This window comes from Emydura macquarii, unplaced genomic scaffold (assembly GCF_026122565.2).
Source record: "Emydura macquarii macquarii isolate MOO-44397 ecotype Brisbane River unplaced genomic scaffold, CSIRO-AGI_Emac_v2 contig_3137, whole genome shotgun sequence".
NCBI lineage: Eukaryota > Metazoa > Chordata > Testudines > Chelidae > Emydura > Emydura macquarii.
The window spans coordinates 8507-33722 of record NW_027133274.1 but is presented as its reverse complement, the minus strand read 5'-3'; the positions used below and the strand labels follow the sequence as shown (position 1 = coordinate 33722).

Below are 25216 nucleotides of genomic sequence, written 5' to 3'. Positions count from 1 at the left end.
ATGTTGAACAGAACTGGTCCCAGCACCAACCCCTAGGGCACTCCGCTTGTTAGTAGCTGCCAACTAGACATCGAGCCATTGATCACTACCCATTGATCCCATTGACAGCTTGCTAACCATCTTATAGCCCATTTATCCAACCCATATTTAGACTCACAGAGTTGTAGATTGTAAGGTTTGAAGAGACCATCATGATCATCTAGTATGACATCCTGCACAAGAGGCCACAGAACTTCACCCACCCACTCCTGTAATAGACCTCCAACCTAAAACTGTGTTATTGAAGTCCTCAAATAATGATAATGTTTAAAGACTTCAAGATACTCAGAATCCACAATGCTGCAGAGGAAGGCGAAAAACTCCCAGGGCCTATGCCAATCTGCCCTGGGGGGAAAATTCCTTCCCGACCCCAAATATGGTGGTGAGTTAAACTTTAAGCATGTGGGCAAGATTCACCAGCCAGACACCCAGAAATAATTCTCTGTAGTAACTCAGAACCCTCCCCCATCTAACATCACTTCACAGGCCATTGGGCATATTTTTCTTAAACATGGGAGACCAGAACTGCAGATAGTATTCCAGATAAGGTATGACCAATGCCTTGCATAATGGTACTAACATCTCCTGATCTGTACTGGAAATACAGTACTTCTGATGCATCTTAGGACCTCATTAGCTTTTTTCATAGCCACATCCCATTGGCGGCTCATAGTCATCCTAGTAAAAAACTTTTTCCTGATCAAGCAATACACTAATACTTCTGTAACTTGCTGATAAGTTATTGTGAATAATCATAGAACAAGGACTTTGCTGATTGTTCCCTGCATGTTCATCAAGAGGGAGACACGCAAAAGTTCTCATCCCATTAGCTTGAATTGAAGGGGAAGGGAATAAAACTGCCTGAAATGAAGAAATTGGCCTCTTTTATGTGGCTTGGATCTGAAAGGGCAAGAACCAAAAAGGTCCCCAGGATTTCCATAAATCTCTGTGTACCCCAATATTCTTTTTGATTTGCATCAAGGGATCCCCAGGTCATGACATCCTGAACTAAAATTGTAAGTGGAAAGAAAATGTAGAGTGTAATTCTTTCTTTTTAAATAAAACCTGAAAAAATACCACTAGCAAATATGTCACAATATGCAAAACATACATAAATAAATATGTACATTCACATTTTTATACAAAAAATCCATAAATGGAAAACACAAGGGTTTACCATCTTCAATGGAAACATGCATAGAAAGAGACAATCCCTGTATTATTATTTTTTAATTATTTAATTAGCACAATCAAACATAACATGCTCATAAATGTGAATAACGTATTCACCCAAGTCAATGGGACAGCTCTCTTTAGTAAAATTACTTGTCTTTAAAGACCCAAAGAACAGTTCTGTGGAGCTTGAAAGCTTGTCTCTTTCACCAACAGAAGTTGGTTCAACGAAAGATATTATCTCACCTGCAAGAGACACTTAAGGCCTGGTTTTTAAAGGTATTTGGTCCTAGATCCTCAAGTGTATTTAGGTGCCCATCTTCCATTTAAAACAATCAGAGTTAGGTGCCTAAATATCTCTGAGGATCTGGGCCTTAGTCCATTATCTTGCAAAGCATAATTTTAAACATGTGGGATTTTTAAAAGTGTCTAAGGACCAGATTGTCAAAGTTATATAGGTGCCTAAAGATTCAGAGAGATTTCTATTGGAATGTTCAAAAGCGCCTAATAAACTCCTATTGAAAACAATGGGAGTTAGGGACCTAACTGACTTAAGCACTTCTGAATATCCCACTAGGCATATATCTGCATCTTTAATTACCTTTGAAAATCTGGCCCCATTGATTTAGGAGTCTGAATCCCATCGATTGTTGCTGAGAATTAAATTCCTACGTGCATAAATCATGTTTGGAAATGGGACTTCTGCTTCTAAATTTCCTGTAGAGCTTTTGAAAATGCCACTCCAAATCCCCTAAAAACCAGTAGGAGCCATGGTCCTAAATCTCTTAGGTAATTTTGAAAATTCCACACGTAAGGAATCCTGTGGAGTTAAATGGGACTATGCAGATGTTGAAAAGAACAAGCTTTAGTGCTTGATGGCTCAGGGCCATGAATCATAAGCTCCTTGATTCATGGATTTTAAGGTCAGAAGGGACCAGTAAGGTCATCTACTCAGAACTCCTGTGTAACACAGGCCAAACAATTCCTACAACTACCCCACAGCTGGTGATTGAGCTACAGATTTTTCTGTTTTTTTGGGAGGGGGGGCAAGACATCCATCCATTCGACTGTGTTTTTATTGGGCAAATTAATTATTATAATAAATGTAATAATACTATTAATAGTGTGTGTGTCTCCAGTATCCTGCAGCTGTCTGTGTGTTGTGCACCCTATGCTGTTATCAGCTAATAAAGCTTGTCATTTGAATCAATTTGCAGAGGCAACTGATTTTGGAGTCTGAGTGCTGTTCCACCTCTTGTGGTGAAGTTCTAAGTGGCCATGAAGTGCAGCACTACAAGAAACAGCAATTTCCTAGACGGTCACGAATGTGCCACAACTTTACGTCACCATCCGAGGAACTTCCTTTTTACCTCTGTACATGGCCTCTTTGGGGGCTGGGTTGACGTCATGACTATGCAGAACTTAAATGATAACAGAAATTCTACCTAAAACCCACCATTTATGAGAGACAGTTTTTAACATTTGGGTTAAAATAAATCTAGCAAGTCATAGTAACACCTTTAAATAAATATGGGAGGGGGGAGAGAGAGAAAGAAAGAGAGAGAGAGAGAGAGAGAGATCAGTGATTCCTCAGATGAAATGTATAACTGAAAGTAAAGAGGTTACTCACATGAGTAAAGTTAGACACATGTTGAAATGTTTGCAGGGTTGAAGCCATGGTGTGATTCTATTTCCTGGACAGGGAACAAGGGGGAAGAAAGCAAGAGAGCAGGATTTTTCATAGTGAGCGTAATTAACCATTGGCACAATTTACCAAGGGCTGTCATGGATTCTCCATCATGGATTCTCCATCATGGGCAATTTTTAAATCCATCTTGGATGCTTTTTTTCTAAGAGATCTGCTCCAGGAATTATTTTGGGGCAGTTCTCTGGCTTATGATATACAGGAGGTGAGACTAGATGATCACAGTGGTCCCTTCTGGGCTTGGAATCTAAGAAAGAAAGAAATGAGGGAAGGCAGGAAGAGCGGTAGAGGAAATGGAAAATAGATAAGCAGGCAGACAGACAGGCAGATAGACTTGGCACACATTACTTCCTCCTGGTTCCAATCCCCACTCCTACCAGCACACCAGGTCCACACACCCCTGGCTCTTCAGGAAGACCATGTTCCTGCTCAGACCTTCCGCAGGGCGTCTTTCACCTCCTTGTTCCTCAGGCTGTAGATCATGGGGTTGAGGAGCGGAGTGACCACTGCGTAGAAGAGGGATATGACCTTGTCAAGCTGTGAGGCAGAGTGGGGAATGGGCCGGATATAAGTGAAGATGACTCTGCCGTAGTAGAGCACTACCACGGCTAGGTGTGAAGCGCAGGTGGAGAAGGCCTTGCATCGCCTTGTTGTCGAGGGGATGTGCAAGGTAGTGGCGATGATGTGGCCATAGGAAACCATAGTAAATAGGAAAGTGCTGAGGATGACGGAGGAGGCCAGCACTGAGACCAAGGTGGAGCTGAGGGAAACATCGCCACAGGACCGCATCAGCAAGGGCCCTGCATAGCAGAAGAAGTGATGGATATCTGCGGGCCTGCAGAATGAGAGGCAGGAGATGAGGACAATGGACAGCAAGGGGGCCAGGAAGCCACCCACCCAGGCTACCCCTACCAGCTGGGCACAGACCCACCATTTCATGATGGCTGGGCAGCGCAGTGGGTGACAGATGGCGAGGTAGCGGTCATAGGCCATGGTAGCCAGGAGGAAACACTCGGTGGAGCCGAGGGCAAAAAAGAGGTAGAGCTGGGCTATGCAGCTGGCCTCAGAGAGGGTGCTCCTGCCTCCCACTAAGCTCTCCAGCATCTTGGGCACTGTGGAGGTGGTAAACCAGATCTCTAGAAAGGAGAAGCTGCCCAGGAAATAGTAGATGGGGCAGTGGAGGTGCTGGCTGGCCTTGACCACTGAGATAATGATCAGATTGGCAGCAACTGTCAGGAGGTAGGTAGCCAGGATCAAGATAAAGAACAAGACCTGGAGATGTGGCATGCTGGAGAAGCCCAGGATGATGAAAGCCATTACCACACTAGGTTTCTTTGCTTCCATATCGTTATCCTCTCAGAGCTGTGGAGATAAGGGGAAGAAAGATGGCGAAGAGGGAGAAGGTGGAGGGAGCTACAGAAAGGAAGGAAAGGAAGAAGAAAAAAGGAAGCACTAATAGAAATAAAGGTGCGACAAGGAGGAGGAGGAGGTGAAGGAAGAGGGTGAAGGGAAGGAGAAGAAGGGGAAGTGAAATAAGCAGCAGTAGAAGTGGTGAAAGAAGGAGGAAAATAAGGAAGAGTAAAGGAGAAGAGCTTGCAATGAATTACAAAGTAAGAGCAAGAAATGTCTTGGCTGGAACATGCAAATTGCTGTCATCAATAAGAACAAGATAAGCATATTTAATGCCAAGATTTTCAAAGAAGCCTAAGGGAATTATGTATTGATCACAAGGGCTGTTTGGTGTGTAACTCCACTAGGTTCCTTTGCAGTACTGCTAGGGAAAACTCTGCTGCTGAATGAATGGAAAAAGGATCGAGGACACAGAACCTAGTCATGCAACCCTGATCTACTGCATTAGTGAGCACATAAATCACTTTGCTCAGTGCACCTTTCATCTCCTTGTTTCTCATGCTGTAGAGGATGGGATTCCTCACTGGGGGCATTATGGAATAGAGAATAGGCACCAAGAGATTCAAACCTCATGCTGAGCTGGAGGTGAGTTTCAAGTTGGCAAAGAAGCCAGTGCAAATGAGTAAGGAGACCACAGTGAGGTGAGGGAGGCAGGTGGAGAAGGCTTTATGCCAGCCTTGTTCACCGGCCTCAAAAGATTCCAATTGCACAGAAGTCTAAGTTACTAGATGAGGGAAAAGATTCTGAACCATGATGTTTTAATAAGGCCTTGCTTCTGGAGGTATTAATCTTGTTTAGCCAGCAGTTTGCCCTCAGAGGCAATGAATGGAGACATGAGTTTACTGAAATACATAGTATACCACTGAAGTATACAAAAGCAACACTTGATTTATGTCTCCTAGATGTGTGACTGTGTCCCTACCTATTTGAGGAACTGAATGTTGACAGCAAACCATATATGTATGAATAGTAATTTTACTTTTCAAATACATTTGACTGAGGTGAAGTCATGGCCACTTTGTGGTTACAGTCCACGAGTCTATAGGAGTTTCATGTCTAATTTCCAACGGCTCACTTGGCAATCTTATCCCAAAAAGAACACTTACACATAAGTTTAGCTTTAAGCCTGCGATGGGACTTCCCGCACATTTAAGGCAAACCACTTGCTTAAGTGTTTTTTTTCTAGATCAGCACCATAGTTCTGAATATGCAAAGAATATGACTTTTAACTCCCGAATGATGGAGTGTTCCAATGAGAAGCTATGACAATTTAGACCAACTGAGAATCTGCCTCTTCATTTCTAAGAAACCGGATGATAATTTGAGAATGTATCAAGTCAGGAAAGAGCATCAGAGCATGTTAAAATATAACCAGATAAAACAGCTCAATGTTCAAACACTTAATAGTAATCAAGTCTTGCTTGTCAATGAGCACTGGAGTAAGAAATGGTCCCAGAAATTCTGTGGCGAATAATACTGACTAACGAATAATTTAAAGAAAATTACGATCTGGACACTTGATATTCAGGAAAGAAACAGAAGCACAATATTTTAAATGGATTATTAATGGCCCGTCTATCTACCTATCCACCACACGCTCCTTAAACCTATTGATATGTAATGCACACAACAATGCACAAATAACAATAACAATAAATAGCCAGCTTCTGTGATCTAGGGCACCTTTTGTCACATTTGGATCCTTGAATGGATAAAACACCCTTGTTCAAAATCAGATCCTTTTAAAGGAAATGGCTGAATCCCAGCTGATACAGTTACAGGGCCAGTTGCATCTCTGAGCCCTCTAGTCTTCCTGAGTGCGCCCCTCAGGGCTGAGCATCATGCCTGCACCTTGCATAGGATGGACTCAGCGTGACTCTCCTACTTTTATACTGAGCCCCTGTTCGCCAACTGTGATTTCTCAGCAGGTCTAGCCGGGGATGGCACCTGAGTTATTCCTTTGGGAGCTGTGACCAATAGGGAGCTGAGGGGTCAGCTAGTTTTCTCCATACAAAGCATGATTTATTTAGCATAGCAGAAACCAAGAAAACTATAAGACAAAATAGTTCATGGAAAGTCCCCGTCCACCACACCCAAAACTTTTCTGGGATCAAAATTTGCCTGCATTATTCATGGGACATGGCAAAACTTTTCCCTTAAAAAAAAGGCTTCCCATCATACTGAGAATGGCACAACATTGATTTATTTAAATAAATAAACAAATATTTTTAAAAGATGCCCATCTAACCCTCTAGGTGTTCAAACATATTACTCATAACAGACTAAAATACCTTCCATATTAAAATAGTTGTTTGAACAGGAATTCAGCCGGTCCTACACCTAAAGAAACCTTTTTCCACCCCTTGATCAGTGTGGGAGTCAAAACTTGAGCTCTCTTGGATAACCCCATCAGAGACATGACACACTGACACCTTCAACAGATGGAAAAGAAAAGAAAACCATTCATCTAAGTAAAGACCTTCCGCAATTCTTTCAAAAGAGATCAACCAGCAAAACAAAACAAAAAATAGAGACAAGCAAACAAACCTTCTCATATTAAGCCCACCCCCAACTGAAAAAAAAAAAAGAGACTCGATGAAATTGACTAGGGACTTTGCCATAGCTACTGATTTAATGTGCAAGCTGCTCTGACAGTGTGGTGTTGGCAGCAGTATAAATCATTAAGATTGATTAATAGATAGCTTCTGAATTTATTTACACTGGTGTAATTCTACAGTAACTCCGCTGACTTTCAGTGGAATTCATCTGGATTTTACCACTACACAAACACATTGCATGCGATTTTCCCATAAAAAAAAATCTTTTCATCAAGTAAAGATAGCATTAATGAAACACAGAATAAAATCAGGGGCTTGGGAGAAAGACAGGCATTTTATTCTTGGTGAATAACTTCCACACAGTCAGTCTCCGCAGGGCAGCTTTGATCTCCTTGTTCCTCATGCTATAGATGACCGGATTCATCATGGGGGGTACCACAGCATAGAGAACAGTCAGCATGAGATCCAGCCCTGACGTTGAATTGGAGGTAGGTTTCAGGTGGACAAAGGTACCAGTGCAAAACAACAAGGAGATCACAATGAGGTGAGGCAGGCAGGTGGAGAAGGCTTTATGCTGGCCCTGCTTAGAGGGGATTCTTAGCACAGTGGTGAAGATCTGAATATACGACACAATTATTAAAGCAAAGCAGCTTAATAGCAAACATACACTAAAGCCAAGAATCCTAACTTCACTGTAGTATGAGTCAGAGCACAAGAGCTTGAGCAGCTGGGGGATTTCACAGAAGAACTGGTTGATGACATTGGACTGGCAGAAGGGCAACCTGAATGTGTTCCCAGTGTGCAGTATAGAGTATAGCATACCACTGATCCAGGCCCCGGCTGCCATTTGGACACAAGCTCTGCTGTTCATCACCCTCTCATAATGCAGTGGTTGGCAGATGGCGACGTATCGGTCGTACGCCATGAGAGTGAGTAAGGCAATATTGGCTGCAGCAAAGAAGACAAAGAGAAAGACTTGAGCGATGCATCCAGCATAGGAAATTGATCTAGTGTTCCATAAGGAATTGGCCATGGATTTGGGGATGGTGACAGAGATGGAGCTGAGGTCTAGGATGGCCAGATTCATAAGGAAAAAATACATGGGTGTGTGAAGATTGTGGCTGAGAGCTACAGCGGCGATGATGAGAAGGTTCCCCATCAGGGCTGCCAGGTAAATTACTAGAAACACCACAAAGTGCAAAATCTGCAGCTCCCAAATGTCAGAGAATCCCAGGAGAAGGAACTCGGTCATTGTGGTTCGGTTGGACATTGTCTTCCTCTATTCATTGTGTCCTGCCTGTGCAAGATAGAACAAAGACTCTGGTCATGATTCCCTTTGTATAGCTCATGATGTGACTGTCAAAGGAGCACAGCACTCATCCGTTCTATGAGCAGACGTGGTGAGTGCTCCTGTCCACCGACAATCACGCCATTAGACAGGTTCATTATTGCGCCAGTGGAAATGTTGTGGGGTCATTTTCCATCATCAGTGGCTGTAGCCCAAGAGTTTTCTTGATACAATGTGGTATAAAGGTTGGACCAAATTACAACCCAAACTCAACACTCCTAACAACACTCCCTCTATTCAGGTTGATAACTTGGCCATGAAACTTAACTACTAGAATGCCAACACAGCCTGACGCCCACTTTCCAAGGCAATACTCCATAGACTCACCCAGCCTCCAAAATGTCCGTGTGTCCGTTATGATTCCACCACAACACCACGTAGATGGGCTGATGCCTGGTCACAAGCTGATTTATGGCACCGAATACCAGCTGTGCTTCTGTCACCAGAGTATGATGATCTAGCTAGGAGAATCCCTCAGTTGCGCCCATGTAGCATTATCTATCTCAGTGAACTTGTCTGTGTTGCGCAGCTCCTTGGCCATCAGTAGTCTTAAGTTCTTATCTTGGGTGTGTCATTGACCTGCTGGCCAGCCTTGAGCCAGTCACTTGCACGTTTCTGCGCCTCTGTTTCCTCTTTCAATTATCTTTTTGCAATTATTGCTCTGAAACAGAAATATACACAGTTGCAATAGAAAGAAGCCATTTGAAATTGTGCTTTTACTAGGCAATATTAATGTTCCCCACCCTTAAAGTTTAAGGTTCACTGGAAAGGTTCTGCAGATATTTTTCTGGAAATCTGGATTGTTCATATAAAGATTTTTGTTTCAAAATGTGTCTGCTTTCCTATTAAAATAATTAGTAGCTTAAAATGTGCAGCTTTCTACTGAAAAATTATGATTGTCAAAAACTGTGGGGAAAAATCCATATTTTTTTTTGGGGGGGGAATTAAGGAAAATTCAGCATTTTCCAGAAAGAGATGGGGTGGGGAATTCTCAGCAGGTATTTGATTAAATTGATAGTAAAAGTTTGAAAGAATTGAAGTTGCAATTCATATTTATGTTTTTAAATTTTCCTTCTATATTAATTCCCACCCATATTTCATTGAAATAGCAAACTTACTGTGCTGTTCTTTCTGGACTTCTTTCCCGAATCACAGTGCATTCTACCCGCCTGTGCCAGGTTTCTTTGCTATCGATCTCTCTATCTACAATTTCCCAACCACTACAGTGTCTTGATACCAAAGGCACGACTGCCTGTGACTTCTTTCAATCCCTCACTCTTCCTTGGTCTACACATAAAATTGAGGACAACAAGCGACATTGATCAGAGCTATAAATCTATATCCCTGAATGATATAGCTGTGCCACTTTCACCCCCAGTGCAGACACAGCTAAGGCTGATGGAGGAACATGTGCAATGACGTAGCTCTCATCACTCGATGAGGTGATGTTCCTCCATAACCCCCCTGTCTGTCACTGTAGGCTGTGTCTGCTCTACGGGGTTATTCTGGCATATCTATAGTGCTGTAGCTATGCCACTATAATGTTGGTCTCTGCAGATGAGCTGCGTGTAGCTGGCTTTGAGCAATATCAATAATGAAGGAAGGTGTTTTATCCCTGTCTAATTTTTTAAGGGCTGGAGGGATTCACTCCCTGGAGCCCTGCACAGCTTAGATGCAAAGTCCCAGTGTCAAAAGTTTCTGAATTTGTGAATTTTAAATGCAAAAGGGATTATTATTGTTATCCTGTAATTTAACTCCTGCATAGCACAGTTTCCTGATTCCAGCCCAGCTTCTGTATTATCACAGGCCAGAAAAACAAAGGGGTTTAGGCACCTGAAGATGGAGACGGTTGTCTAGTGGGATTTATCAAAGATCCTAAGTAAGCCAGATGGCTAAGTCCCATAGACATTCAATGGGAGTTAGGTGTCTAATCGGCTTAGGTGTTTTTGTCCATCCCACTGGGAACCTATTAGATAGTTAGGTGCCTAAATCCACTGTAATCCTGGCCTGTGGCTGTCTTCTTAAACTCTAAGACCTGGGCTTCCTGGAACTTTATATACATTAAACCTGTGGTTTACAGATGAGTCTAATGAAGCAAACCTTGGGTTTATATGACAGATACACCTCCATCTGAAAACTACCGCATCCTGAGACGAAAGAGACTTTATCCAGGGATCTGTAAGAGCCAACTGGGGTAGGCAGGGTTTTCAGGATGCCAGTTTTGGACTTAGACACATAAGGGAGTTAGGAGCCCGAGATGCCATAGGCTTACTCCCATAGGCTCTTTTGAAATCCCAGTCCTCATTTTCTGAATTTCAGGAGAAGTTCAGGCCTTGGAAGATAACTAAGTAGATACATGGCTGAGGATTACCAAGGTATTAGACACCTAAAGAAGGAGATAGGTGCCTTTTGGCATTTACAATAGCATCTGAACAGGTTAGATGCTTTCTTCCCCTGAACGACCATAGGATTTAGTTACCTACCTCACTTAGGGTGCCTGTCTCCATCTTTTAATCCTAGTCCACAGTCAGATAACACAGAAGCTAGGCTGGAATCAGGGAACTCTGAGAAAGATTTCAGGTCCTGTCACAGGGTAGAAAACTACACAAATTGGAGGATTCGGAAAAAGAAATCTGAGAGGTTCAACAATGAGAAATGCAGAATTGGGCATTTAGGATGGAAAAATCCCATGCACTGCTACAGACTGGGGACCGACTGGCTAGCCAGTAGTTCTGCAGAAAAGAACCTGAAGGTTACAGTGGACAAGATGCTGGAGATGAGTCAACAGTGTGCCTTTATTGCCAAGAAGGCTAATGGCATATTGGGCTACTAATTGTTTTTCTGCATTGCCAGCAGATCGATTCGGTATTGGTGAAGCCATATTTGGAGTATTGTGTCCAATTTTGGGCCCCCCATACAATAAGGATGTGGGAAAATTGAGTACAATAGAAGGAAAGGAAAATGATTAGGGGGCTGGAGCACATGACTTATGAGGGGAGGCTGAGGAAACTAGGCTTGTTTAGTTTGCAGAAAAGAAGAGTGAAGGGGGATTTGATAGCAGCCTTCAACTACCTGAAGGGGGATTCCGGGGAGGATGGAGCTAGGCTCTTCTCAGTGGTGGCAGATGACAGAACCCAGCCCAGTACTTCACCACCCTCCTAGTGAAAAAGTTTCTCCTAATATCCAATCTAGACCTCCCCCACTGCAACTTAAGACTATTGCTCCTTGGTCTGTCTTCTACCACCACTGAGAACAGCCTAGCGCCATCCTCCCTGGAACTCCATTTCAGTTAGTTAAAGGCTGCTACCAAATCCCCCATCATTCTTCTTTTCTGTAGACTAAAAAAGTTTAGTTCCCTCAGCCTCTCCTCATAAGTCATGTGTTCCAGCCCACTAATAATGTTTGTTGCCCTCCCCTGGACTCTTCAGTTTGTCCACATCCTTCCTGTAGTGAGGGGCCCCAAACTGGACAAAATACTCTGAAGTGGCATCCCCAATGCAAATAGAGGGGAATAATCCCTTCCCTCAATCTGCTGGCAATGCTGCTACTAATGCTGGAGTCAATAGATCTTTAAAAATGTACACCACCTGTGCATCTGGTACAAATATTTATGATTATGAATTTAAAACTCACTTTGAATATTCTGCACAAAGCTGTTGATCCCACAAGCCACATCCACACATTCTTAAATTTAAACATAAATTAGCCCCATTGACGGTTTAAAGATAAACTCTTGCTTATGTCCCTATTGGGTATAGGTTAGGGTTATGGACAGGGCTTAAGGCTAACACCAAAGTGGTGTCAGACCCTGACACTCTCTCCATTACTCTCCTTTCCCAGACAAATAAAGCCCTACAGTTGGTGCACTGGAATTACTCTGTCCTTCTCGGATCTAAATTATTCACATGAAATAACAGATTATCTCAAAGTCAAAATCTCTGGGCCTTCTTCTCCAGAATCACCAGTCCGTTATGTACCTTCATCACCATCCTCAGCCTCCTGGAGATCCCTCTCACCAGCATGGTCATACTCAAGATGTTGGCCAACATAGTGAACAACAGGAAGACCCGCTCCTTCCCCAGACTCCAATGAAGGCCTACATCCACTTCCTGGTGGGCTCCACGGAGTACTTCCTCTTTGAAGTCATGTCCATCAACTTCTATATGGCCACCCGATACCTGGTGCGATATGCCACCACCGTGAGCATTTGTATCTGCTTCTGGCTGATGGCTGACTCATAGCAAGAGGTAAAATCTGCAAAACCACATATGTGACTTAGAGATCAAGATCCCATTTTCACAAGTGCCCTAGTCACTGATGACAGATTTTTTAAGGTATTTAGGTGCCTTGTAGGACTTTTAAAAACTTCTAGGTACCTAACAATCATTGATTTTAATGGGCATTGAGTACTTAGATGCTTTAGCTAATCCCCTTTAAACACCTAAATACCTTTAAAAATCTGGCCATATAGCATACGTAAGTGCCAAAGTCACTTTTGAAAATAAGATTTAGGTACCTAAATCACTTCTGGGCTTGATAACATTACCCAATAGCACTAAATGGAAGAGAATCTATGTTCATGTAAGTGTGTGTGTGTTTATATGAGAGGAAGAGAGAGAGACAATGTATAGCCAGACCGTGTACAACCAGGTGTACACTAGACAAGCTTTGCTGACATAGCAATAAAAACAAACTCTAAAGTCAGAGAGCACATCAGTCTCCCAGGACACTCTGTAGCTGACTTGAAAGTTTCCATACTTCTACAAAAAAAACTTCAAAAACAGACTTCAGTGAGAAACTGCAGAGCTGGAACTCATCTGCAAACTTGATACAATCAAACTGGGTCTGAATAGGAGCTTGGAATGGTTATCTCATTACAAGAAGTAATTGTCACTGTTCACACATTCTCACCTCCTAGTCAATGGTTGTGAATAGGCCTCAACTACTCTAACTGAATGGACTTTGCTTATACCTACCTTCCCCATAGTTGTTCCTTACCATTGGATGTACATATATACCTCCTATCTGATTTCCATTCCTTCCATCTGACAAAGTGGGTTACAGCCCACGAAAGCTTATGCCTGCAGAAATTAAATGTGTTAGTCTTTAAAGTGCTACAGGACTCTCGTTGTTTTTGCTGTATACAGACTAACATGGCTACCCCTCTGAAACTCTACCAGTGTAAATGTACTAGGAGTTTTGCTAGGATAGCTTACACTGCTTCTGTGAGAGAAACAAGAGACGCCGCAAAAGCACATTCAAGCTCGTTTAACCTTGTTTCCACTAGTAGTTTTACCCATACAGAAATTTTGTAAAAAACACACACTTCCTAACTGACATGGCCATGGTGGCAAAGGTTTCTAGCATAGATCTGATTTATGTGTTTCTTTTTCTGAGATTACATTGTAAGTGCATGTCTCTGAGACTTTGCTTTCAGTGTGTGTTTACTAGTCAAGATCATTGCTCACATGTGTGATGTTGTCAAGATGAGTGTGTTCCTAAGCTGCAATCAAGTGTTTGTTGCTGAAAAATAGTGTGTGAGTTTTGTGTGCATTGCCAACTCTTGTTCTGGAGGGCGAGTGTATTTCTCAGTGTGCATTGTTGTGAATGTTCATGAACACACAATATTATGCAATTATTTGTGAAAAGTATCATGCGATTGCACGTGTGTTGTGAATGTGCATTATTGTGTGTGTGGTTTTGTGTGTACATTTCTATGTGTATGTGTATTTATGGGCAAAGAATATGGATTTATAACCGTGTCATAGGCTAGATTTCCCAGCTGGGGAAAATTGAGATACCTCCACTGAAATCAAAGACCCACATCCGCAGTTGGTGTAAATAGCCCAAACTCCTCTGAACTCAATGGAACTGTATCAATTTACACCAGCTCAGGACTTGGCCCTTAATTTTTAGTCTTTGCTGCTGGGTACTCTTTGGACATCAACTTCAAGTAGCCAGAGCAGCTTGAGCTATGTGTTCCTCTTCTGGCTACATCTCAAGAGCTGGTGGTGCAAGGCAGGAGGGAAAAAAATCTCTGCTCTCCCAGAGGTGCTTATGTGGAGTTAATGAAGGAACAGGCTACACCAGGCCAGCTGACAGTCTGGTGCCCCTGGGCTCTTAGCTATTGTAGCTCAGGTGTGTGTTAGAAATCACTGTTTTTTTCTGCAAACACTTTGGGACATGCTTTGGGACTCAGCCCTTCCCTGTTTTTAGTTAATAGTCCTTCCAGGGATGCTGTCATCCTCTGAGATCCTGGGCAGGCATTGTTCCCCCTCTGGGAGGTTGAGGTCGGCTGGGGCTGGTTGTCGGTTTGCTCCAGAGGTGAGATAAGAGCTGGCCTCAGAGCCCTGGGGAACAGATTCAGCTCCTTAGCCCCTAGCTGGAATATCCTGGGCTGAGACCTTCTCTGAATCCTGCAGAAGCCAGGATCAGCTGTAGAGCTGGGAGAGGTTTTCAGTCTCTCATCCCATTCAGTCCTTTGTCTGTTGCCCAAGGCTGCTCGATGTGTGCAGCAGGAAGCACCCCTCTGTGGAGTAGATCCCTGTCTGCCTGGAACTGCAGAGAGACTCAGGAAATTCACTGCAAGGACATGGAAACTGCTGCTGGATAACACAGCGATGGGGGCAGGATAGAGAAATGAGCAAAGAATCCAAGCACAGGAGAATCAGATGCATCACAAGCTGGGGAAAAGTCCACAAAGACCAACATGGTAAATTCTTTATCTTTCAACTAAATATGTGCCAATATTAATACACAGGTAAATTTAATAACAGAAATATGAATTGCACTTGAAAACGTTTCATGACTTTTATTATCAAACAAGTGGAGTCTGACAGATCGGTTTTAGCAGGAAAAAAATGACCTTTCATTGAAATTGTGAAAACCAGAAATGTTTGTCTTTTTGGCAGTTGAGAAGCAATTTCAATTAAAAACTGTTGAAAATGTATTTTACTCCTCCTCCTCCTCCTCGTACTACTAATAATGATACATTTTCAATTTTGCAGAATATGTTGTTGGCTTTTTTTGATAGCAGCGATTTTCCTTGAAAAAAGTGTTCAGTTGAAAACTCGGTTTTCCTTTGAGGTAATTTAAATAGAGATTGTCTGAGTGTTGCTAATTGAAAACTTATCTTTAAATCAGGGTGGGGATTAATACTGTCCAATAGTAATATTGATGCTAATATTAATACTGTTCAATTACATCACAGTTTCAAACCAATTTGCTCTGTTACAACCATTTTTATTTCTGTTACAAAGGGGTACTTGCAGGATGGTAAAACTAAGGAAGTAGCAAAGTTGAGACCCACAGAATATGTTATAAAAATATGAGTGCCTTTAAATTGATGCATACATGGTTGAAGCCCCCAGCCAAAGCCTGTTTCTCTTGACTCTACCCAAGGACACAGAGGAGGTGCATTGGACTAGAATCCAGATCTCCTGCTCATGCACCAAATCCTCTATCCCACATGGTTGCCAGCTAAAAAAAAAATGCTGATAACAGGTGGACAGAACATTTAGGTAATAAGTCAGTCCCCAAGTAAGGGGACTGTCCAAGACAGAGAAGGAAGACAAAGGGATTTGGGGGAAACAGAGGCAGAGAGAGAGGAAGTGATGTGCCCAACGTCAAAGAGAAGATCAAGAATAGAAGCCAAGTCTCCTGACTGCCCCTGAACTGCACATCCCAGACAATGAAGCCACAGAGGTAAACGAAGCAGCACAGCAGTACCTGAGCCATGCTACCACCCCATCAGTGCATAGAGAAGGAATTATAGCTGGTATGTGTTGCCAAACTCAGTGTGTAAACAAGAAGCAGGCCATCCAAGTGGTGTTGGGGTAGAACTATTACAGACAAGCTGCCACTTCTGATGCTGGGTGAGTCGACATATTTCCCAGAAAGTGACAATCATGCTGTGCTGGGATTTTGGTATTTCAATTCCGTGTCCAAGTTGTGAATCTCTTGTTAGTCACAACAGAGAGAACTTCATGGCTAGAATCATTGGATTTGGCTTGTGTAGTTCCATCCTTCCTAATGCATTTAAAAAAGCCACATCTTGGGCCAGATTCTCAACTGGTGTGAACTGAAGCCACTTCTCTGCATTTAAGAGCCTTAATCCTATTCACACTAGTGTGATAATGAACCTGACTAGTGGTCTGATTGTCAGAGGTCTGGAATACTTGCAGCTCTAATCAGTGGACATGAGAAGGGCTGTGCACCTCTGACATTCACATCACAAGTCATCGTGAAGCAGAGAATTAGATTCATTCCCTCATAGTTTCTGATTCTGACCATTGCCTTATACTTCCCTCCACAGCCATCACAAAATCTACTGAAAAGGAAAATGTCCAGCCGAACCTTCGTGACTGAGTTTCTTCTCCTTGGATTCTCTGAGGTGCGGGAGCTGCAGATTTTGCACTTTGTGCTTTTTCTAGTGATTTACCTGGCATCTCTGATCGGGAACATTCTCATCTTCATGGTTGTAGCCCTCGACCTCCACCTTCACACCCCTATGTACTTCTTCCTGAAGAATCTGTCCATCATAGACCTTGGATCCATCTCTGTCACCATCCCCAAATCCATGGCCAATTCATGAACACCAGGTTGATTTCTTATTTCGGATGTGTCACCCAAGTCTTTGCCTTCATCCTCTTTGCTTCAACAGATGTTGCCTTCCTGACCATCATGGTATACGACCAATACGTTGGGCCAGTGGTATTCTTTATGCTGCTATGCACACTGGGAACACATTTGCACTATCCTTCTGTAGACGCAACACGGTGGATCAGTTCTTCTGTGAAATCCCCCAGCTCCTCAAACTCGCCTGCTCTCACTAATATCTCAGAGAAACTGGGGCTACTGTCTTTAGTTTGTTCTTGTTGCTAAGCTGCTTTGTTTTCATAACTATGTCGTATGTTCAGATCTTCACCACGGTGCTGAGAATCCTCTCTGAGCAGGGTCAGCATAAAGCCTTCTCCACCTGCCTGCCTCACCTCACTGTGTTCTCATTGTTCATTTGCACTGCTACCTTTGCCTACTTCAAACCCAGTTCCAGTTCAGCCTCCACTTTGGATTTAGTGCTGGCCGTTCTCTATTCTGTGGTTCCTCCCTTGGTGAATCCCATCATCTACAGCATGAGGAACAAAGCGATCAAAGCTGCTTTGAGGAAAATATTTAGAGGGAAGTTATTCACCTCCATGCTGGATTAAACCATCCATCTTTCTGCTTTGATATCTGTGTTTATAAATATGGTCAACTGATATATCATTGTCTCTAGGAGAAAACAGTGTGTAATCCATTTCTGTACCTTGAGATATTTGCACTGGCAGAAAGATGGATGGTTTAATCCAGCATGGAGGTGAATAACATAGTGATTGCACAAGACTAGACTTCTTGTTGCTGAATGAATAGGGAAAGTGGTTAGCCAGAGGCTTGATTTGGTAGGTAGGCTGCTCCTTTTCACTCCCAATCATTCCAGAACTGAAGATTACCACCTTTGTAGCTCATAGGGTCTGCTGAAGCAGGGTTGCCTTTCACTGACTGAATTTAGTAAACTAAGACAATTATCAAACAAAATGTCTGTTAAGAGGAGATAACATTGATTTAACATTAGTAATTTAAGGGGGCAATAATAAGAACTTCAGACTAATTATTACCGTTCCATCTTTAGACTTGTTTTGAGGTTAGTAAATGAAACAGAAGAATCTCACCTCCACAGTGACAGAACTTGTTCTCGTGGGCCTCACCCAGAGTCCTGAACTGCAGTGATGTCTCTTCATCATCTTCTTCATAATTTACCTGACAATCTAGCTGGGAAACTTCACCATCATCACCACGGTGATCACCAACCACCGACTCCACACCCCCATGTACTTCCTGCTGGCCAACCTGGCTTTCCTAGATGTCAGTGACTCATCAGTCACTGCTCCCAAATTGCTGTTGAGTCTCCTCTCCCAGCACAGAACCATCTCATTCAATCCTCATTCAATCCATTCTCATCTCATCCTTCAGATGTTCTTCTTCCACTTCATCGCCGGTGCAATGGTAGTTGTCCTTGTGATGATAGCTCCTGATGGCTACGAGGCCATCTATAAACCATTGCGATACTTGACTATCATGAACCATGGTATGTGCATGGGGCAAGTGGTAGGAGAGTGGCTGGGTGGATTCGCTCACTCTGCTGTTCAGATTGGACTGGTCCTCCAATTACCGTTCTGTGGTCCAAACATTCTGGACATTATCTACTGTGATGTCCCACAAGTCATCAAACTGGCCTGCACCAACACCTACTTGGTGGAGCTGCTGATGGTTTCCAGTGGTGGGATGCTCGTCATAATCATGTTCATCATCTTGCTCATTTCATATACCATCATCTTTGTCAAGATAAAGACACGTCATGGATGGGAGGTGCAAGGCTCTGTCCACCTGTGGGTCCCAGATCACAGTTGTGTGTTTACAATTCATACCCTGCATCTTCATCTACGCTCGGCCCTTCTGGAAATTGCCCATGGACAAGTTGGTTTCGGTCATTTACACTGTTATCACCCCATGCTGAACCGAATGATCTACACTCTGAAAAAGGCCATCTGGAGACTAATAAGCAGAATGCTGTCCTCAGGGGGGAACATATAGAGACAGAATTTATCTTGTCTGATTTTTTTTCAATTATGTAATTTTTATCTTGAAAGAACTTTGAACCAGAATTTCAATAACTCATATTCATAATCCCTATTTTTGATATTAGAAAAAATGGTATTGGTCAACCTCTTAGCATACTCATTAGGTTCAAATTCCAAACATGGAAATAATTCATTACAGATTCTACTTGACCCCAATTAAGGGATCTCTTCCTTCTTCTCCATTAGAAGGATTGCCCATACTTTATTTCTCTATGCCATTAATGTTGGTGGATCTATCATTCTCTGAATATGAGCTATCACACATCTTGCTACACAAAGTAATTGTGTTACCAATGGGTCCTTCCTTGAGTCAATAATCAACTTTGTACAATAATTCTGGGTTCCAAAGGTGGCCACATTTTACCATTCTTGAAAAATCAATTTAATTTCCTTTAAAATATTGTCTTATTTCTGTCCTATTATCTTAAGGCAATCCCAGCATATATGCAGAAAGGTCTATATTCTTCCACATCTTCTCTAGATGTTATGATGCCTTTTATTATATATTTTCCTGAGTGAGTTACCATTGACGAAGTGTGTAGTAATAATTTTCCTGAATAGTTACACATATGGATGTGTTTTGAGCTTCCACATTTTTTCCCATTGTTCCAAGCTTTTAGATACTGTCCCCATTTTTCCATGAATGTGCTCTTGTCTACTAGATACATCAGTAACAACTCAATACAACAGGTGGGGTCTCACTTTTCATAGCTTCTGTCAGTTGAGCTTTTTGCACACATCTGGGGCCCCTGGTATGCCTCTTTTCCCCCCACCAGTTCCCTGTGTGCCACCCTTCCATTCCCCTCTGTTTCAGGGACTAAATACATACCTTCAGCTAAAGATATGCAGTACATAAATATTTAATTCATTTTAATTTTGCTAAAATGAAAATAATTTGTGCTAATATAATTATTCCTATTTAACAAAAAATAGTGCCTACCCATTTTAAGTTCATGCAATGTTAAATTAAGAAAATAGTAAGTTTTACATAACAACATGAAAATATCAGAATGGCCACACTGGGTCATAGAATCAAAGAAGATTAAGGTGGGAAGGGACCTCAGGAGGTCACCTAGTCCAGCCCCCTGCTCAATTTCATTGGGTGACCCCCTGCTTCTCGTGTTATGTGATGGAGTAAATAACACTTCCTTGTTCATTTTCTCCACATCAGTCACGATTGTATAGACCTCTATCACATCCCCTCTTAGTCATCTTTTTTCCAATATGAAAAGTCTCTGTCTTTTTTATTTCTCATCATACAGAATCTGTTCCATACCTTTAATCATTTTATTGCCTTTCTCTGAACCTTTTCTAATTCTACTATATCTTTTTTGAGATGGGGTGACCAAACTGCACACAGTATTCAAAGTTTGGGCATTCCATGGATTCTTACAGAGGCATTATGATATTTTCTGTTTTATAATCTATCCCTTTCCTAATGGTTCCTAACATTCTCTTAGCTTTTTTTTATTACTGTTGCACATTGAGATGTTTTCATAACTATCCATAATGACTCCAAGATCTCTTTCTTGAGCGGTAACAGTTAATTTAGATCCCATCATTTTGTATGGACAGTTGGGATTATATTTTTCCAATGTACATTATTTTGCATTGATCAACATTAAATTTAATCTGCCATTTTGATGTCCGGTGACCCAGTTTTGTGAGATCCCTTTGTAATTCTTCACAATCTGCTTTGGACTTAACTATCTGGAGTAATTTTGTATTGTCTGAAAATTTTGCCACTTCACTGTTTATCCCTTTTTTCCAGATCATTTATGAATAGGTTGAACAGCATTGGTCTCAGTACAGATCACGAGGGACACCAATATTTACTGCTTTCCTTTCCGAGAACTGATTTTTTATTCCTATCTGTTGTTTCCTGTCTTTTATCCAGTTACTGATCCATGAGAGGACCTTCCCTCTTATCCCATGACAACTTACTTTGATTAGGAACATTTTATGAGGAACCTAGTCAAAGGCTTTTATGAAACATCAAGTACACCTGTCCATATGTTTGTTGCTCCCCCACCCCAAAAGAATTGTAGCAGGGAATTGAGTAGAAAACAGCTCAACAGAATGGAATAAATTTATGCCAGGTAGAAATTCAAAGATTTCCAATGAGAGGCATCAGAAATGGGAGAAAGGGGATGTGTGTGTGAGAGATAGAATCTGGAACAATACAATGTACTCTTGCACCAGGATGTGAACTATGACTAGGATTTCAGAACAGGTTAAGAAATTAGGTGCCCAACTACCCTTGACTACCCATGGGGATTTAAGCACCTAACTGACACTCCATGTCTAAAGGCAACACCCCAAAAATGCATATTCACCAGTCATATAATTGTGATATGTTCTGTACAAAATATGCCTTGTGAGATTACATTTTAAAAGTCTTGATCTGCTAACATTAATATCCTGGTGGATTATATGAGCTATCGTATGTGAAGTTGTAAAATATTGCTGAATATGCTACTAGAACATGTTGTAAGGTGGGAAACTCCCACAAACCACCTTTTCAGGAACAACAATGGATTGGCCAGGTAGTGCTGATGGCTCTCTCCCCCCGATTCAAGGAAAAAGTCCACTAACAGAGGTTGTTTACAATGTGGACATCACTGAGGAAACACATTAGTAATGGACCCTGACTGACCAAAGAGGACAACCCGCCAGGTCACAAGCATCGATTTGTCCAGCAAGCTAAAACAGACTATAAAAGAAGGGGCGTGACATCATCACTGAGCTTCTCTTCCCTGCCAGCTAAACAACTGAAGCAACATCCAGAAGACAAAGAATTTTGGACTCGTGGAGAGGTAATCCCAGGTGGGGAAAGCAGTCTCTGCCTGTGTAGTGAAGATCTGTAACCTGCTTGTACCATCTCTCAGGCTGAGACATTTCTAAATTCAAATCCTGTTAGTGTGTAAAACAGACTGAAATCTTATTTTTATTTCTTTGGTAACTATTTCTAGTCTCTTTACGTTTACCATTTATAATCACTTAAAATCTGTTTGGCTGTAGCTAAACTTGTTTACTGTTTTATCTTAATCACTGTGGTTTTTTGAGTGACGTCTTTCTGCATTCTCAACTCATGTCAACAGGGGCGGGTGCATATTCACCCCCACATGGAGCGAGGGGAGGACTTATAATGAGCTTGTCCTGAACAAATCTATGTCCAGTGCATGATGGTATAATCTCAGGGTACACTCCTGTAGTGAAGAGTTTAGGGAGTTGTGAGGGTTACTGGCTGACGCCTTGCTCTATGCTGGGTGCATGAGTGGCTCAGGAAGAGTATTCATGTGACTCAGTTGGGTGTGTGGTATCATCAGAAGAAGCATGGTAGAATGTCACCCTAGGCTGCAAGTGTAAGGAGTATCAACATTACCCTAGATTCAAGCTGCAACAGCATGAAGGCCATGATACTAACTCCCTTACATCTCTTCAAATATCCCATCCTAAATACACAAATATTTCTGTCATGTCCCCTGCTTTTCTTTCCATCACTGTAACCAACCAGATCATTAGCCAATGGACTGAAGCCTCACATTTTTGCATTTGGAATGCATAGAAGCCCAGGTAGCAGTCTATAGACCTGTGCTCTGAGATTTGCTGCTTTGGGTTTTTCTTTGCCATATACACATACCCTTTGTCTGTCTAATGATGGTCTTTTCTTTGCATCTGACTACATTTACATAAAGATGGCACATGGAACGCCTGGTCAGTGTATGTGATGACACTTCTCCATTTACACAAAGGTTATAATAAAATGACCCCGGACAAATAACTTATGGCACTGATTATGTCACTACTGAGTTCATTCAGGAGTCTTTGGGCAGAAACTCATCAGCATTAATGCCTTGGAGTTCGTAGAGCTACTCTGCACAGGTCCAGCTGAGATGGGAGCCAAAACCTTACAAGTCTTGTGCTCAGCTTCTCCTAAGTGCCTTTCGCCATATTTGGATCCTTGCATGTATTAATCATTGGTCAAGCTTGGATCCTTTCAAAAAGAGAGTTTAAATCCCAGGGACAAAAATAGGATCAAATTTTGACCTCATTTTCCCAGCTCAGTTTGTCTTTAGGAAACACAGCAAAACCTTGCTTTTCCAGAAATCCTTTCCATCAAAGGAAAAATGCCACAATATAGATTTATGTATTCAGGTACAAAATAACCAACAGATGCATATCCAAAGCTCTAGGCTCCCTTACATAGCATCAATAACACAAGAAAAAAAGTTCAGCCAATTGGACACCTATGGAAACTCTTTGAGACCCAGTTGTGAGGAGCAAACTTTCAGCTACCTCAGAAAACCCTATTAAAGAGATGAGACATTGTCACCCCAAGAGATGACAAAATATTGACTTTGAATGTGACTAATCTTTCCCATTTCCCAATACAACCACCCCCAGAACACCAAATGTGTGGAACAATGAGACAAATCAATCAACCAACTGCTAAAACAAAGAAACAAAATTAGATAAGCCAAACTATAAATCTCCAAAAATCTCCATCCCCCAAGCAAGACTTTTTAACCCCCAAAAGTAGGAGAACCAGATGTTCCATGAAGTCCACTAGGGACTTGCTATGGCTATTGATTTTGTGTGGAAAGTACTAAGGTAGCAGGCCAATGGGTGGCATATAAAAATCTAAAAGAAAAACCCAAAAAACAGAGATGCAGATTTTGATTTTTGTTACACTTGTGGGTACCTAGAGAAATGGTATTGACTTCAGTGGTGTTAGTCTGTTTTTTTTGTTTTCCCGTGTTCTCATGGACGCAAAATTTTCACCCATTGATTAGATTAATAATGAAATACATAGTCATAAGAGAATGATGGACATTTTATTCTTTGTGACTAACCTCCTTCACTCAGTCAGTTTGTTCAGGGCAGCTTTGATCTCCTTGTTCCTCAAGCTATAGATGATTGGATTCATCATGGGAGGCACCACAGAATAGAGAACAGCCATAACAAGATCCAGACCTGATTGAGAACTGGAGGTTAGTTTCAGGTAAGCAAAGATCCCAGTGAAAAGTAACAAGGAGACCACAATGAGGTGAGGGAGGCAGGTGGAGAAGGCTTTATGGCGGCCCGGCTCAGAGGGGATTCTCAGCACCCTGGTAAAAATTTGAACATATGATACAATTATTAAAACAAAAAGGCTCAATCCTAAAAGTGCATTAAAGGCAATAACCCCAACTTCACTGATATATGAGTCATAGCAGGACAGCTTGAGGAGCTTGGGGATTTCACAGAAGAACTGATCCACCATGTTGCCGCCACAGAAGGATACTGCAAATGTGTTCCCAGTGTGCAAAGCAGAACTGAGAATACCACTAGTCCAGGCACTGGCTGCCATTTGGACACAAGCTCCCCTGTTCATCACAGTCTCATAGTGCAGTGGTTTGCAGATGGCAACGTATCGGTCATAAGCCATGACAGTGAGTAGGGCAAAGTCTGCTGAAGAGAAGAAGAAAAAGAGAAAGACTTGGAGAACACATCCAGCATAAGAAATTGACCTGGTGTTCAATAGGGAATTGGCCATGGACTTGGGGACAGTGACGGAGATGGATCCAATGTCCAGGATCGACAAATTCATCAGGAAGAAGTACATGGGGGTGTGAAGGTGGTGATCGAGGGCTACTGCTGTGATAACAAGGAGGTTCCCTGTCAGGGTTACCAGGTAAATCCCTAGAAACACCACAAAGTGTAAAATCTGCAGCTCCCGATTGTCAGAGAATCCCAGGAGAAGGAACTCGGTCACCGTGGTTCGGTTGGACATTTTCCTTCACAGTACGTCATGTGCTGCCTGTGGAGAGAAGGAGAAGGACAATGGTAGGCTGGAGCACTCCTGCCTCCTCACCTCTATCAGCCACTGCAGTCGTCAGGCACATTGTCACATCTGTCATTGGAGTAGCTCTAATGACATGAATACATGTGCGTGTGGTGAAGTGCAGACCATGGAGCATCTGCTGGTTTGGCGACTCCTAGGGGAGGTCTGTATGGAGGAGGACCTTGCTGCAATGACGGAAAGCGGCATCACTTGTGCACAGTTCTGGAAAAACATCTGATGTGTGACAAGGACACAAGAAGAAGATCACACCAGTATGAATTGCTATAAGTCTCTTCCAGTCAACGGAGTGGCATCCATTTCCATCATTGGGCAATCTGGTCCAAGATGTGGCTAGATAAATTACAGTGTAGATACGGAACAAGCAACAACCCAAATGCACTCGCCCTTGATATGATGGCTGTCCTAGTGCTACAACAGAGCCATTTTATGGAAGGAAACTAATTTAGTTCAACGACGTGT

The 25216-nt window shown here is 42.3% G+C and overlaps 3 protein-coding genes and 1 pseudogene across 3 annotated transcripts; 1 reads left to right on the top strand and 3 right to left on the bottom strand.

Annotated features, from left to right (window-relative positions):
- Nucleotides 1–3346: 3346 nt before the first annotated feature.
- On the bottom strand, nucleotides 3347–4261 carry LOC137142090 (olfactory receptor 11L1-like). Its single transcript, XM_067531326.1, has one exon. It carries the CDS (start codon nucleotides 4259–4261, stop codon nucleotides 3347–3349), a length of 915 nt encoding a protein of 304 aa, XP_067387427.1.
- Nucleotides 4262–7192: 2931 nt separating this feature from the next.
- LOC137142089 (olfactory receptor 14I1-like) lies at nucleotides 7193–8155 on the bottom strand. The gene has a single exon (XM_067531325.1). The coding sequence runs from the start codon at nucleotides 8153–8155 to the stop codon at nucleotides 7193–7195; it is 963 nt and encodes a 320-aa protein (XP_067387426.1).
- A 9765-nt stretch (nucleotides 8156–17920) lies between these two features.
- On the top strand, nucleotides 17921–18862 carry LOC137142095 (olfactory receptor 4D9-like; annotated as a pseudogene).
- Nucleotides 18863–23770: 4908 nt separating this feature from the next.
- On the bottom strand, nucleotides 23771–24685 carry LOC137142093 (olfactory receptor 14A16-like). Its single transcript, XM_067531328.1, has one exon. It carries the CDS (start codon nucleotides 24683–24685, stop codon nucleotides 23771–23773), a length of 915 nt encoding a protein of 304 aa, XP_067387429.1.
- Between the last annotated feature and the right edge of the window lie 531 nt (nucleotides 24686–25216).

What these genes read in the sequence shown, in the direction of transcription:
- LOC137142090 (XM_067531326.1), bottom strand. Translation starts at nt 4,261, where the DNA reads ATGGAAGCAAAGAAACCTAGTGTGGTAATGGCTTTCATCATCCTGGGC.
- LOC137142089 (XM_067531325.1), bottom strand. Translation starts at nt 8,155, where the DNA reads ATGTCCAACCGAACCACAATGACCGAGTTCCTTCTCCTGGGATTCTCT.
- LOC137142093 (XM_067531328.1), bottom strand. Translation starts at nt 24,685, where the DNA reads ATGTCCAACCGAACCACGGTGACCGAGTTCCTTCTCCTGGGATTCTCT.